Below are 15,732 nucleotides of genomic sequence, written 5' to 3' on the forward strand. Positions count from 1 at the left end.
TGCAAGCCCCACTAGCTCTGTCTGCTCACCTTCGTGGTAGATATCGCTATCGTACTTTTATCCTCATTTGTGTGATAAGTACTTCAATGTCCACTTCTTCCACGAGCCCCTGAGCCTCTGAAGGGCCTGGACCACACCTAGTTTTTCTCACCATTACATCTCCCTTGTCAGGCACATGGTAGGCGCTTAAAAAGTATTTGATGAACAAATGGCTTGTTTGGTGACAGTCCAAAGGCTGGGGGACAGAGGGAAAGCCCCGCCTTTCGGGCCCCAGACGGGTGGCGCTGATGGAGAGGAGGCTAGGATAAGGCCTCCAGGACCGAAGCATGCACCCGTAAGGCCCCTGCTAAAAAGACCTTCCGAAGGCGGAGGAACTGCGAGAGTGCCTACGTTAGCCAAAGGCCTGACCCGACGATCCCAGGGACCCTCGCCCTAACTGGCCCCGCCTCCCGGGCCCCAAACCCGGACTCGGCCCCGCCCGAAGCTCCGGATCCTGGGGCCCGCCCCCGGCCCCGCGTCGGAAGACCATGGGCTCGCTCCTGGGCCTGCCTCAAACCCTCCGCAGGTAACGCCTCCCGAACTTGAGTCACATTCCGATCCCCTCCTCAAATCCCTCCCCGTTTCCCACACCCTGGACCCCTCGCTCCGTCTCGGCCCCGCCCCAAGCCCAGCTAGGTCTCGGCCCCCGAGCCCAGCCCCGACCGGCCTCCCAGTCCCTGGGTCCCTCCCGACACCGGCCCCTCCCTAAGCTCCGCCTCCGAGGGCCCGCCTCCTGAGCGCAGCCCAGCCCGGACTCGTCCCCGCTTCCCGGACCCTGGGCTCCTCCCCACGTGGGCCCGTCCTAAGCTTCGCCTCCCAGAGTCCACGCACCGCCTGGCCATGTGCTACGACATAGTCAACGCCCCGCCCCTGCCCCGCCTCCTGAGACCTTCTCTGGGTCTGGCCTTAGCCCCGCCCTAAGACCTGTCTCCTGGGCTCTGCTCTGAGTCCCGCTTCCTGAACCCATTGGCATTTATCCCCGCCCTAATGCCCGCCTCCAGGACTCTTATCCTGCCCCCACTCAAGGCACCGCCTCCAGGACGCCACCAACCTGGACGCTTCCGAAGCCCAGCTTCCAGGATCGCCCTCTCCTGGCCACGCCCCAGGAACCGCCAAGCTGGACTCTACCCAGGACCTGCCCCGACGTCGCTTATCCTGGCCCTACCCCAGGCCCCGCCCCCCTAACGCTCATCTTGGCCCCGTCCTAGAGTCCGACCCCAGGACGCACCTCCTGACCCTATCCCCAGGCCCCGCCCCCTCTCTGCCCCCGCGCACTGCCCTCGGCCCGCCCCCTCTTCAGTCCAGGCCCGGCTTCCTCCAGGTCTCCTGGCAACGCTGCGGCCCCGCCCACGTCATGGCGCCCGAGGAGAACGCGGGGACCAAACTCTTGCTGCAGGGTTTCGAGCGCCGCTTCCTGGCGGCGCGCACACTGCACTCCTTCCCCTGGCAGGTGGGCGGCGGGGCGAGCGGAGAGGCCCGCGGGGCTCGCGGGAGTCCAGGGGCAGACGGGATGGGTCTCCGTGCTGAAACCCCCGGCGCTCCGGCCACGTGAGTTCCTGGGTTCTCCCCGGTCAGGACCGCGAGAACCGGTCCCCGTCCCTTGGGCCTGGCCAGAGTCGCTCGCACCCCTTCTGCCCCGCGAGCTGGCGGCGGAAGCTGGGGGTGTCTCCACCGCCTTGGGGGGCAGACGCGCGCTCGGTGTGGGGTACAGTTCACGATCATTTTCACGACTTTTTAAAGGCAGTAATCGTTCTGGTCACTGGGACACAGCTGCGCTCGCCCATTCTAAAAAGTCAGCGCCCTCAGGCCCGCAGGTAACCACCTCCTCCTGAGCACGGTGACCAGGTCACAGGCTGTCCCTCGTGCCTCAGTGTTCTCATCTGTATGTCGAGCACTGCACACAATCGGCTCATGCGCTGAGGCTTTCACACCTGTGATGGAAGAGACAGAGAAGGGGGTGGCCTCTCCTCTCCCTGGGGACCTGCCATTCTCAGCACAGGCACATGGCAGGCAGCAGCCTCCCTTCTGCCAGCAGAGGGGCTTAATGCACCCCGCCCCATTTGGAATTCATGTGCAGTGAGCTCACTGGGATGAGTCAGTTTGGATATATATTCCTCCCTGGGTCTGCCCCATTTTATGGGGTGTTGCTTAATCATTTGCGTTATTCCATTGACATGAAATATTTAGCACTCAGAGATCATTTCCAGTCAGGAGAAATTTGTGCATTTTTAACCCAAAATAGAAACCTTCATAAAAGCATCATAGGTCTCCATTCAATATTGACTATAATTGTTCACATGCCCACACTGAATGCTAACTTGGGCTCACCCTCAACACCCACGAGGTGTGTACTATTACTATCACTCACATTTGACCAGAGGGATTGTTTGATTATGGTGAAGTAGTTGAGAGTTCAGACCCAGGAGACAGCCTGCCTGCTTCGAATCCTGGCCCAACCCCTGGCCCTGTGTGACCTTGGGCAAGTGACTGCATCTCTCTGTGCTATTGTTTTCTTATTAATAAAATGGGGGATATAATGATACCTACCTCTTAGGGTTGTTGTCAGCGTTGAGTACAAAAGCCTGTGGATCAGTGCCTGGCTCATGGTAAATGCATGTCGGTGTTAGCTAGTGTTTTATTCCGTCTCAAAATGTTTAATAAATGCCTTCCGTGAGCCAGGCACCATGGATCAGCAGTACCCATGATAGATGAGGCTCTGCTTGCATGGGAGAGCCAGAGAATAAACAAATAAATGAATAAACAAGAAAAGACCAGATGAGAGTGGCTTTAAAGCCAAGAAAACAGGGAAATGGTGAATGGAGCAACTGGGGAGAAGTGTCACCAAAGTCAGGGAATCAGGGAAGCCTTCCCCAAAGAGGTGGCATTTGAACTGGGGCCTGAGTGGTGAAGCAGCCAGCCATGGGAAGGGTTTGGGGAACAGGATATGCAAAGGCCCTGTTGTGGAAATAAGCCAGTTGTGGTTGAGGAACAATAGCAAGGCAGCCAGTGTGGCTGGAGTGGAGTGAGCAGGGTGGGCCAGAGGTGAGGGACAACAGGCCAGAGAGGGGGATTAGCAGCAGGTCTTGTAGGGCCTTTTATGGCATAGAAGGAGCTCTGAAGCAATGAAGTGCCTTGCCATGTGTCACATACCAGCCGAGACAGTCTGCCTAACTCGGGAGCCAAAGCTCGCTGCTGGGCTTGAGGCCCCTGTAAGAGGACAATGTAACCCAGGCTGGTATGGGCACATTCTGCATTTCCACTTAAACTCAGGTGGCAAGCCCATCAAACCTTGGTGCCATGGCTGCCCTGGTAATTCCTGGCTGACCAGTGTAACCAGGGAGCTGGCCCATGACCTGGGTGGCAGCTGAGTAGCCAGGACTAATGTGACCAAGAGTCAGCCTTCTTCCTGTGACTCATCCAGGTGCATCCTGCGACATCTGAAGGTCAGGCTTTCAGCCGCTGTGGCTTCCACTTCCAACTGGCTCCACGTCCCCAGGGAGGGATCACATAGAGCTTTGCCAACACACTCTATTGCGTGTTTAATGTTCCTGTGAATGGGCGCTTGAGATTTCTCTCTCTCCCGTCCACACAGAGCTTAGAGGCAAAGTTAAGAGACTCATCAGATTCTGAGCTGCTGCAGGATATTTTGCAGAAGGTAAGAATCCCAGAGTCCCTGGGACTCATGACCCTGCCTCCTGAAGCTCTCCGGAAGACCTGAGAGAAGCAGCACAGGTGTGCTTGTACCCTTTAAAAACAGCCCTCTTCAAAGAACAAAACCATTGAGTCAGCACTTCAGGAGGGTGTCAGCACCTCCGACAGCTCCTAAGCTTTCGTTTTCTATCTATGACTTAGACAAAGACATCAGAATATACAAAAATCTGCAAGAGGGGGGAAATCTACGGAATGTTTTTTAAACCATCCACAGCAAAAACAGAGATGACAGGTGCAAAACAGCTTCTAGCATTTGGTAGATGCTCAGAGACTTTCTTTTTTGCATTCATGAGGCCTGTCCCGCCCACTCCTGTCTCTTCTAGACCTAAATGGGCCCCTGCTTTGCCCAGGGTGGGGTTTGGACTCAAGTGCATCTGCATGCAAGTGAGAGCCAGGATCACCACCCGGCCCAGCCACAGGCTGACCTTGGCCTTGAGGGCCAAGTGCAGATCACCCTGCATCCTGGGTCTTCACCTTCGAAGGGCCATGAGCCCTTCTGAAAAGATAAAGCAATAGACTCCCTCCCAGAAAGAAGTGCACCAGAATACATTTTCCATACAAACTCAGGGGAGGCAGACATCCTCCACCCCCACCCACCCAGCCCATCCTAGGAGCCCCGGTGAAGAATTCCTGTTCTAGAGGTGAACCAAGATTATCCACGTGGAAAAGATGCAGCCACAGCAGGGAAGACTTTCAGGGCAATACAGTAGGTCAGGGCTTCGAGCATGGAGATACTTGAAGTTATCTCGCACCTTGCTCTGAGTTTCCCCCTGAGCCTCACTCTCGTAGGTGGTGAAGCATGAGATGTAGGGAGAGCTGCTTTAAAACCCAGCACAAGGCTGGGTGCACTGGCTCACACCTGTAATCCCAGGACATTGGGAGGCTGAGGTGGACGGATCACCTAAGGTCAGGAGTTCAAGACCAGCCTAGCTAACATGGCAAAAACCCATCTCTACTAAAAATAAAAAAAATTAGCTGGGCGTGGTGGTGCACGCCTATACTCCCAGGTACTCGGGAGACTGAGGCAGGAGAATCACTTGAACCCAGGAGGCAGAGGCTGCGGTGAGCCACGATCAGGCCACTGCACTCCAGCCTGGGCAACAGAGCGAGACTCTGTGTCAGAAAAAATGAAAAACCAGCACCAGCATGAAGAGCCTGTGTATTGCGTGGGGTACTTTGCTGCCCTTGGGCAGAATCTGCATCCCTCCCAGCCAGCAGGCACTGCGGACTGTCTCCTCCCTCTCCTTCCAGGCTCCTGTTTTCCCACCGTCCCCACTCCTGCTGCACCAGTCCCTCTGCCCTCCTTTCCAAGTGCCAGCCCGTGGCCACCTCAGAGCTTGCACAGGCTGTTCCCACTGCCTGGAACTTGCTCATCCTGCACTTGGCTTCTCTCGGCTTTAGCTGGAGTGTCACCCTGAGTGTCCCCTCCCCTCCATCCTGTCCCCAGGGACACACGCTCCAAGAGAGCAGTTGCCAAGTGGGCCTTCCCGCCTCTTCCATAGAGCCAGATAGTTGGCGACTGTCCTTACTGCAAGCCCTGGTTTACACTGGCTCCCCTGGGAGGGAGGTTGTTTGGGCCCACATGCCCTGTGTTCCTGCTCAGAATGGGCATTAGAAATGCTGCCATAGCCTGTGCCACTGCAGTGGAAGCATCTTTAGGAAATGACTTATATCTTAAGACAAACTGCAGATGCGTGGGGCCAGAACGCCGTGTCCATCTACATCTTTGCTGAGGGATCGGCTAGCCTGGAGTTTGCCCTCTGCTGTATTGGCTTGAAGCTCATAGGAGACTTAAGACGGGCTCTCAAGCAACCAACGTTCTGTTCTTTGCCGTAGACTGTGAGGCATCCTGTGTGTGAAGCACCCGCCATCAGTCAAGTATGCCCGGTGCTTTCTCTCAGAACTCATCAAAAAGGTCAGTAATGGGCAGTGTCCACCCAGTAGCCGGACAGCATAGCCACCTGCGTGCTGGGGCCCCCATCCTTCCCAGGCCCTGGGCCTGCTTTGCAAACCCCAGCATGGCAGGGGCCTCCCCAGGCAACTGGCTGCAGCTGAGTGTGACCCATGGGAGACAGTGCAGGGCGGGAAGAAGGGGAGGCCAGCGTCTCTCCCTCACTCTGCCTCCTGGGGTTTCCACAGCAGCTGCTTCTCTGGGGCCCCATCTCCTAGCATATGGATTCTCATTCCTACCAGGCTGGTCCAGCCCACAGCACTGGAACCCTCACTCACACCCTCTGTCCTGCCCGCCGAAGGGTTTGGAGTTTCCTGCTCTTGTCTGTCTCTGGGTTGCCCCACGGGCCCCTGTTGGAAGATTTAGCTCTTGCCATACCTTTGGAACTAGTTCCTCTGGTGAATTCTCTGCATTGATCCTGCTGGAATGAGCTCTTTCCTGACTGATACAGGATGGATTTTATTTTTTACTTATTTATTTACTTTTTTGAGACAGTCTCACCGTGGTGCCCAGGCTGGATTACCGTGGCACAATCTCGGCTCACTGAAACCTCTACCTCCTGGGTTCAAGCAACTCTCGTGCCTAAGAAGCTGGGACTACAGGCACATGCCACCATGCCTGGCTAATTTTTGTATTTTTAGTAGAGACAGAGTTTCACCATGTTGGCCAGGCTGGTCTCGAACTCCTGACCTCAGGTGATCCGCCTGCCTCAGCCTCCCAAAATGCTGGGATTACAGGAATGAGCCACCACACCTGGCCTAGGATGGATTTTAAAGATGGGCCCGAACATGCAGGGTTTGACATGAGGATGTCGAGAGGCCTTTCCTTAGTAGGCAGTAGCAGACCTGCTGAGTGAAAGGGCCACACTTTTAGCAAATAAACAATCCCCTGCTTCTCCAATACCTGCTTTCTCCCTAGTCCTCCCCAAAAGGGTGCATCTGTAGTCTCCAGCAGGTCTGCCCTGTGCCATCACGAGAGGGCAGCAGTCACCCAGTGTACCCTGCTGCTGCCCTGTGAATCCTAGGATGGGGCCAGCTGTGGAAAAGCAGCCTGCTGACAGCCACAGCCTGCATCATGGGCCGCCCTCACAGTTCTGCCTGGGCTCACTTAAAAGCACCTTTTGTTTTCCTCCTCTCTGTGTTTGATCTAAACACAGAGCTCTCTGTCATGGTCACGTGGCAGCTCTCACGGAATCCTTGTCTCCTGCCCTAGACTACACCTAACCCTACCCTCTCAACACCTCTTGTTGAAGGCCCTCCCTTCCAGGTTGCCCTACCAAGTGAAATTTTTTTTTAGAGACAAGGTCTCTTGCCCAGGCTGTCCTCAAACTCCTGGGCTCAAGCAGTCCTCCCATGTCAGCCTCTAGATTAGCTGGGACTATTCGGCACACACCACCACGCCCAACGAAGTGAATATTTTATGCGCCAGCTGTCCGGTGTTACACCATTCCATCCCAAATCTCCCCTCTAAACTTGGTGAAAATCATCTGGCCATTTTTACAGATTAGAACGAAAGCAAACAAGCTCTCACTCTCTTTGCCCGCAGCACGAGGCTGTCCACACGGAGCCTTTGGACGAGCTGTACGAGGCGCTGGTGGAGACCCTGATGGCCAAGGAGTGCACCCTGGGCCACTGGAGCTATTTGCTGGTATGAGAAGGGCACCCTCCTCCCCCTCACAGCCCAGATACCCTTCCTGCACAGACAAAGTGAAAACGTGGGTGTGGGTTCAAATCCTGACTCACCCATTCTGCAGTCTTAGACATGAGGTCCATTAACCTTCTTTAGCCTCAGTTTCCCTGTCTGTAAATCAAGCACTTCAACAACAACAGCATGTCTCGTGGGGTTGTTGGGCATTTGTCCAATAGGTGACACACACTACCTGCCTCACAAGGACCTGGTGCCCAGTCCTCAAAGAATATTTGACAGGGCTGGACATGGTGGCTCAAGCCTGTAATCCCAGCACTTTTGGAGGCCAAGGCGGGTGGATCTGAGGTCAGCAGTTCGAGAACAGCCTGGCCAATATGATGAAACCCTATCTCTACTAAAAATACAAAAATTAGGCCAGGCGTGGTGGCTCATGCCTGTAATCCCAGCATTTTGGGAGGCTGAGGCGGGGGGAATCACCTGAGGTCAGGAGTTTGAGACCAGCTTGGCCAAGATGGTGAAACTCCATCTTTACTAAAAATACAAAAATTAGCGGAGTGTGGTAGTGGGCGCCTGTAATCCCAGCTACTCGGGAGGCTGAGGCAGGAGAATCTCTTGAACCCGGGAGGTGGAGATTGAAGTGAGCCAAGATCGCGCTATTGCACTCCGGCCTCAGCAATGAGAGCGAATCTTTGTCCCAAAAAAAAGTACAAAAATTAGCCGGATATGGTGGCACATGCCTGTAGTTGCAGCTACTTGGGCAGCTGAGGCTGGAGAATTGCTTGAACCCAGGAGGCAGAGGTTGCAGTGAGCAAAGATCATGCCACTGACTCCAGCCTGTATGACAGAGCTCAAAAAAAAAATAAGATAAAACATAGATACAGAAAACCACAAAGGAAAAACATAGCATATTGAATCATCACGATGCAGCCACCCCTTCATAGCCACACCTGGCCCCTGGCCACCACTGACCTGTGCTCCATCGCCAGAATTCCGTTGTCTCAGGAATGTTCGATGAATAGAATCCTGTGTGGCCTGAGATGAGTGTCTTTCATGCCACGTGACACCCTTGAGGCCCGTGCAAGCTGTTGGTATGTCAACAGTTAGCTGCTTCTCATTGCTGAGTGGCGATTGGTCCTGTCATGCTTTATTCAGCCATGTGGTGGATGGCTACTTGTCTTCTAAGCCACTTGTTTTCTGATTGCTGGACTTACTGTCTCGCCCTCTCTTGGTGCAGCCCTCGGAAGGGTCGGTCACATTCTCCGAGAGCACAGCCATCATTTCCCACGGTACCACAGGCCTGGTCACATGGGATGCCGCCCTCTACCTTGCAGAACGGGCCATCGAAAACCCGGTAGCCTTCACTAACAGGTGACCTCGGGGCACAGGGCAGCCGCAGTCTACCTTGCAGAATGGGTCATCGAGAACCCGGCAGCCTTCACTAACAGGTGACCTCGGGGCACAGGGCAGGGCACCGAGGCAGGCTTACCCTGGTGCAGTCGAAGACACGGTCCCCTTTCCTCCCGCCAGGACTGTCCTAGAGCTTGGCAGTGGCGCCGGCCTTACAGGCCTGTCCGTCTGCAAGATGTGCCACCCCCGGGCATACATCTTCAGCGACTGTCACAGCCGGCTCCTCGAGCAGCTCCGAGGGAATGTCCTTCTCAATGGCCTCTCATTAGAGGCAGACATCACTGCCAACTTACACAGCCCCAGGGTGACAGTGGCCCAGCTGGACTGGGACGTAGCGACGGTCCATCAGCTCTCTGCCTTCCAGCCAGATGTTGTCATTGCAGCAGGTAATGCCCAGCCCCGGGCATCCTGTGCAGGCGGTGTCCTTGCAGCTCTACCCAGCTCTTGGCTCTGGGAAAAGGGAACAATGGACCCTGTCGGGCATGGACATGATGGGGCTTCCAGAAGAGTTACTCTGGGCCTCCAGGGTGGCATCAAAGGACAGGGGTGCCTCTTAAGGTGACCTTCAAGCCACAGCCCTCTTGTTGGAGACAGGCATACTCCCGTTACAGTCGTCACCACATGGCTGTGTCCCAGAGCCATGCCCTGTGTCCTTCAGAGACCACAGGAGGAAAACAACCAGTTCTGGGATGAGGACAGGGCCCTTGAGAGAAGGTGGTGTTTGGCTGGGCCACCAAAATCCCCTCACCCCTGACAGCACACTCAGTCCCCTCTCTGGTGGAACAGAGCTCTGCCTGTGGTCCTGGGTCCCAGCCCTGAAACCCACAGGTCCAGCGGTGGCCAGGGACACAGGCCCACCCCTGCAAGCCAGCAGACCAATCGGCAGACACCTGAAACACGAAGTTCACGGCAGGGTCAGGCTTTCTGTCATTCAAAGCCCCCTAGATAGGCCGAGAACCAGAGCTGGTTTTTTAAGGAACACCAGTGAGTCTGGAGATTTTTTTCTTTTGCTTTGGTCTTTTGCAGCTTTCTCTACTAAGGGTTCTCCTTTTTCACCCAAGTAATTGCCTTTCCGTCTAATGGCCCAAATGGTCAAGTGGCATCTAATAGTCTCATAGGACCGCTGCCTCTCTGGCCTCGCCCTGCTGCTGAGGTCAGCATGAACTGGAACTTTCCACTTGTCCCTTTCAGTAACCTGAAGCTTTCACCGTAGACTTGCTGTATTGCCCAGAAGCCATCGTGTCACTGGTCGGGGTTCTGCGGAGGCTGGCTGCCTGCCAAGAGCACAAGCGGGCTCCTGAGGTCTACATGGCCTTTACCGTCCGCAACCCAGAGACGTGCCAGCTGTTCACCACGGAGCTAGGTGAGCCCCGACGCCCACCCGGGCCTGCATGGTCCCCGAGCTGTCCCTGCAGGACTCCAGTGAAAGTGAAAGAACTGGGTGCCGGGGAAAAGCTAGGATGCCCCACACTCCCACACCATACGGGGAACTCGGGCAGAGGCCGGTGAGCAGGGTGGGCTCGGGGCGTTGGGGGCTTGCGGCAGGAGGAGGGCAGGTCAGCACAGGCAGGGAGGGTCTGAGCCCAGCAGCCCTACTATGTGCTTCAGAGCAGGGTTCTCTAAGCCCTTGGGCCTCGGTTTCCTCATCTGTAAAATGGAGGTGGCGGGAGGGGCAGTTGGGGTCAGGGCTGGACACAGCTGTGGCCTGCAGGATGCTGGAGCACAGGCTGTACAGGCGGATCCTCCACGCCACTGTCCTGAGCACCTAGTTGATGGAAGACGAGCAGGGTGACTATAGAGAAGGGGAACGGGCCCCCTAATGGGCCAGCCACTGTCCTGAGACCTGACATTGGTCAGCCCCCGGCACCTGTGAAAGTGTGCTGTCATTGTCCCATCTCACCGACAAAAACACTAGGACACACAGAGGCCAAGCGACCCCCGAGCTCCCACAGACTGCACCCAGACCACGTGGCTCTCGTGCCTCTACACTACACCCAAGCCCCCCATTGCCACCAGCCTCTGCCCCAGCTCCCCCTGAGCACAGCCCCTCCTGGCAGCCATGTGCACAGATGCACCCGCAGCAGCCTCTGCCTGCACACAGAGACACGGACGACCCAGTGCCTGTCCATGTGGGGCAGCCCGTGAACTACAGAGTCAACAAACAAGCCAACACACGAAGGCATACTGGGTTCCACGACAGAGTCCCGCACAACCTAACACAGGAGGCTGGCTGGGCGCGGGGCTCAGACCTGTCATCCCAGCACTTTAGGAGGCTAAGGCAGGAGGGCTACTTGACCCCAGGTGTTCAAGACCAACCTGGGCCACATAGTGGGACCCCATCTTCACAAAACATACAGAAACTAGCCAGATGTGGTTGCACACGCCTGTAGTCCCAGCTACTCGGGAGGCTGAGGTGGGAGGATGGCTTGAGCCCATGAGGTGGAGGCTGCAGTGAGCCCTGATCTCACCACTGCACACCAGCGTGGGCAACAGAGCGAGACCCTGTCTCAAAAAAGAAAAAAAGAAAAAAAAAAAAAAAAAGGAAGTCTTTTTTCGGATACTTACGTGAAAAAAAACCTGCAATATCTTTTAAGTGAAAAAAAAACAGTGCCAAGCAGAACACATAGTATAAGCCCCCACCAACCTTTATTTTTTATTTTTTTTTATTTATTTTTTTTTTTTTTGAGACAGAGTCTGGCTTTGTATTGCCCAGGCTGGAGTGCAGTGGAGCCATCTCGGCCCACTGCAGCCTCCCACCTCCCAGGTTCAAGCTATCCTCCCATCTCAGCCTCCTGAGTAGCTGGGACTACAGGTGCGTGCTACCACGCCTGGCTAATTTTTGTATTTTTTGTAGAGTCGAGGTTTCTCCATGTTGGTCAGGCTGATCTTGAACTCCTGACCTCAAGTGATCTGCTGCCTCAGCCTCCCAAAGTGGTAGGAATACGGGCTTGAGCTACTGCGCCCAGCCCCATTTTTGTTTAAAAACTAATAATAATCACCCACACGTGGTTATGAGTACCTATATTCCAACTACTCAGGAGGCTGAGGCGGGAGGATGACTTAAGCCCAGGAGTTTGTGGCCACCTTGAGCAACATAGCATGACTTCATCTAAAAAAAAATGTATCAAAATAATCATTTTCACAAAGGTATACCTATAGGGGAAAACCTAGAACATATATATAGCAGGCTTGTCCAACCTGTGGCCCAAAACAAATCTGTAAACTTTCTTAAAACAATATGAGGATTTTTTGTGATTTTTTTTCTTTTAGCTCATCAGTTATTGCTAGCTTTACTGTATTTTATGGGTGGCCCAAGGCGATTCTTCTTCTTCCAATGTAGCGCATGTAGGCCAAAAGATTGGACATCCCTGATATACACGTTAACAGGTGCCATCCTTGGATTGCAGGATTATAGAGATTGCTACACGTTCATGTCTATACTACTTCATTTTTATAAATACGCATTTTCCACTCGTAACAAAAAACCGTGATTGAAAATCATCCCAGGTCACAGTGTCTCATGCCTCTAATCCCAACCCTGTAAGAGGCTGAGGCTTTGGGAGGCAGAGGTGAGCAGATCACCTGAGGTCAAGAGTTCAAGACCAGCCTGGCCAACTCGGTGAAACCCCACCTCTACTGAAAACACAAAAATTAGCCAGGCGTGGTGGTGCACACCTATAATCCCAGCTACTCGGGAGGCTGAGGCAGGAGAATCACTTGAACCTGGGAGGCGTTGAAGTGAGCTGAGATTGCGCCACTGCACTCCAGCCTGGGGAACAGCGTAAAACTCAATCTAAAAAATAATAATAAAAGAGGCTGAGGAAGGAGCATCACTTGAGGCCATGCGTTCAGGACCCCATCTCTACAAAATAAAAAAAATACTGGCATGGTAGCATGCACCTGTCATCCCAGCTACTCAGGAAGTGGGAGGATTGCTAGAGCCCAGGAGTTGAGGCTGTGGTGAGCAATGACTGTGCCACTGCACTCCAGTCTGGGTGACAGAACAAGATCGTATCTCAGAAAAAAAAAAAAAAAAAAAGAATCATTCTGGCTAATGGCTCTTCAGACATCTGTGCTTATGAGAACATCAGCCCCTTCTAAGCTTTTGTGTGTGTGTGTGTCTGTGTGTGTCTGTGTCTGTGTGTGTGTGTGTTTTGAGATGGAGTCTCACTCTGTCACTCAGGCTGGAATGCAGTGGCACAATCTCGGCTCACTGCAACCTCCGCCTCCTGGGTTCAAGCAATTCTCCCGCCTCAGCCTCCCAAGTAGCTGGGATTACAGGCACCCGCCATCGTGCCTGGCTAATTTTTGTATTTTTGTAGAGATGGGGTTTCACCATGTTGGCCAGGCTGGTCTCGAACACCTGACCTCAAGTGATCCGCCGGCGTTGGCCTCCCAAAGTGTTGGGATTACAGGCATGAGCCAGTGTGCCCGGCCACTTTCTAAGCTTTGTGAAGAGTGAGTTGACTGAGCAGCCAGGTAGATGTGGGTTCAGATCTCTGCTTCGGTCCTGCTGTGCCAAGTGCTGGGGCAGACGCGGGCAGAGAGTGGACAGCGGCATGGTGCCTGCTGCTAGCCATTTCTATGCAAAACCAGATTTCCGGTCCCATCCTGGAGGCCAATTCTAGGTACGTGGGTGGGCCTGGGAACCTGTGAAGCAAGTAAACTGACTTAGACACCCCCCACCCCGCCAGGCCTGTCCTAGCAGCCCCACACAAAACGCACATGTCCTGTCCCCAAACACCGCCATCCTCAAACACGTGCTCTGTTTCCAGGCTGGGCTGGGATCAGATGGGAAGCGGAAGCTCATCATGACCAGAAACTGTTTCCCTACGGAGAGCACCTGGAGATGGCAATGCTGAACCTCACACTGTAGGACTCACACACGACTCCAACGGGATTGTGAGAATCAAGTCACTCTCGTGGGAAGAATTTTTATATGAGAAAGGGGATAAAACTTTCATTGGACTGGAATGTTTGGAGAATGTTAAATTCCAAATCAGGAACCACAAACTGCCCTCTAATAAGACATCGGCTATCTAAGCGTGTGGGTGCCCCCTTTCTGCCAGCAGTTCTGGTTCTTAAGAAAATCACCATAAATCAGACATGAAAATTCTGGCTCCAAAAATAGCATTTTCTTTGTGCAAATAAAAACGTGTGTATCAACTATGACGTTCCCCCACGTGGACACACTCGGTTCCTCATAAAACCAAGCCTGCTGCAGCTGCCACATCCCTGGACACATTCGATTCCTCACAAAGCCAAGCCCGCTGCAGTTGCCACATCCCCGGACACACTCGGTTCCTCACAAATCTAAGCCCGCTGCAGCTGCCACATCCCTGGGCTTATGGTGCAGCAGGTGCTTTTTTCAAGACAGGAATCAAAGTGTTAGGAACATGGAAGAAAGGTGACACCTGGAGACCAAATGCAGGATTGGGAGTACTGTAGAGGTCACAGGGAAGTCACAGAACAGTAATATGCTAGCAGGGGCATGGGGCGTGAAGAACAGAAGACAGGAAGCGTTTCGGAGACTCCAAAGAAGAAATCAGGGCCAACCACAGCTTCCCGGGTCATTCACCAGGTGGCACCACTGCCGTCATTTCAGCTTCTGGCCACTGGGAGGCGCTGCTCAAAAGGATTTGCCCTGAGACTCCAAGAAGAAGCTGTGGGAAGGACAGCAGGGGCCCTGGGGTTTTAGCCTCTGGCCCAGGAGTTATGTGTCCATAACCAAAGGGAGCACAGTCTGCACCCAGCTCTCATCCCATCAGAGCTGCTGAGACTCCCGCAGGTTCTTCCAGAACTGGTTTAGCTTGCCTGCAGGATCAGGAAAGTTTGAGAAAGGCATCTGCAAAATACTAAAGAGCAGAGCTTACCTCATTGCCTGTCCCCACCCCATCCCAGGTCACCACCTGGATGACCCCAGCTCCCCGACCCAACAACAACCCCTCCCAAGTCCCTAACTCCCTCACTTGGACTTGAGACCCTTCACACCCCAGCAGCGCTCTGCCTCCAACTTGACATCATGCTTTCTGGAAACTTCCCCGTATGTCCCACTTTCCCACACTTGGTGCGCTGGAGCACCTTCCGGCCTCCACATGCTGTACGTTCCCCTGTGAGCACCGTCCTCTCAGCCTCTGGCCAACACAGTCCCACCCATCTGTGGGTAACAAGGGGGTGTGGGTGTTCTTTACAGCCTTGCTAAACTGTCTGAATCAAGGATCACAAACTACAGCCTGCAGGCCAAACCCAGCCCACAGCCTGTGTTTGTAAATAAAGCTTTGTTGGAACAAAGCCACACCCCTTATTCTACAGATGCTGTGGCTACTTTCGCACCACAACAGAGTACCATGGTTCTGACAGAGACTGGGGGACCCAGTCTAAATGACTTCTGACCTGGACCTTTACTGAAAATCCTCCCAATCATTCTGTTGACAAGAATGATGTATTACTTTTTGCAATAAGAAACAAGTAACCTTTGCAGAATTCCACCCATCTTTCAAGGCTTGTCCCAGAAGTTCCCTTTGCCCACGCACCTACCTGATCCTGACCACTTCCTAAACTGCAGCCCGGCCCACCCGGCTCCAGCATCATTTGTGGAGTGTCAGCTCCATAAATCCAGAGGGCAGGTGGGGTTGTGTCCTAACTTTCCCAAGCCTACTGTGCCAAAATGGGACAGCAGAGTAGGAAGCCTCTGTGACTTCTGCTCCCTCCCTAGCTTTTCCACCAGACCCCGCATGGTCCCACCCTGGCTGTGTGAAGCAGGGATCAGGGAGCGTGGCTCGGTGCCAGTCTCCAGAACCCTGCCCACCCTGGCGTGGTGGCAGACATGGCTACCTGCAGCTAAGCTGCCAGTTCCTCTGAGTCCTCAAAGACCAGACCATTTTCTTCATGTTTCACCAGCTCATGTAAACTGCAGAGAGAACAAAGGGAGCCCGAGAGCTTCCTGGAGAAGACACCAGACCCCTGGGGTGCCCAGC

General features: G+C 54.2%; 2 protein-coding genes across 21 annotated transcripts in view; one reads left to right on the plus strand and one right to left on the minus strand.

Moving 5' to 3' along the window:
* LOC112207929 (putative glycosyltransferase ALG1L2) overlaps positions 1 to 15,732 on the minus strand; it is a 205,815-nt gene that overhangs the window by 133,380 nt on the left and 56,703 nt on the right. For 6 of the 20 annotated variants that reach the window (XR_010159166.1, XR_010159162.1, XR_010159168.1 and 3 more), the window contains exon 1: positions 30 to 1,084. The exons of 6 other annotated variants lie outside the window; for them this stretch is intronic. Coding sequence is in view for 5 of the 14 variants with exons in the window: in XM_063816143.1 (XP_063672213.1) it covers positions 14,520 to 14,610 (91 nt within the window). In the remaining 9 variants the exon portion in view is untranslated. 8 more of the 20 variants (XM_063816146.1, XM_063816144.1, XM_063816145.1 and 5 more) reach the window with 7 other exon arrangements.
* LOC129135649 (protein-lysine N-methyltransferase EEF2KMT-like) lies at positions 1,357 to 13,924 on the plus strand. Its single transcript, XM_054656544.2, is given in 9 exon segments — positions 1,357 to 1,489; positions 3,632 to 3,694; positions 5,587 to 5,600; positions 5,602 to 5,665; positions 7,247 to 7,348; positions 8,583 to 8,716; positions 8,876 to 9,141; positions 9,969 to 10,118; positions 13,531 to 13,924. Coding segments are annotated over 9 exon segments (990 nt in total). The 5' UTR covers positions 1,357 to 1,393; the 3' UTR covers positions 13,632 to 13,924.

Source organism: Pan troglodytes, chromosome 7 (assembly GCF_028858775.2).
Source record: "Pan troglodytes isolate AG18354 chromosome 7, NHGRI_mPanTro3-v2.0_pri, whole genome shotgun sequence".
Classification (NCBI taxonomy): Eukaryota; Metazoa; Chordata; class Mammalia; order Primates; family Hominidae; genus Pan; species Pan troglodytes.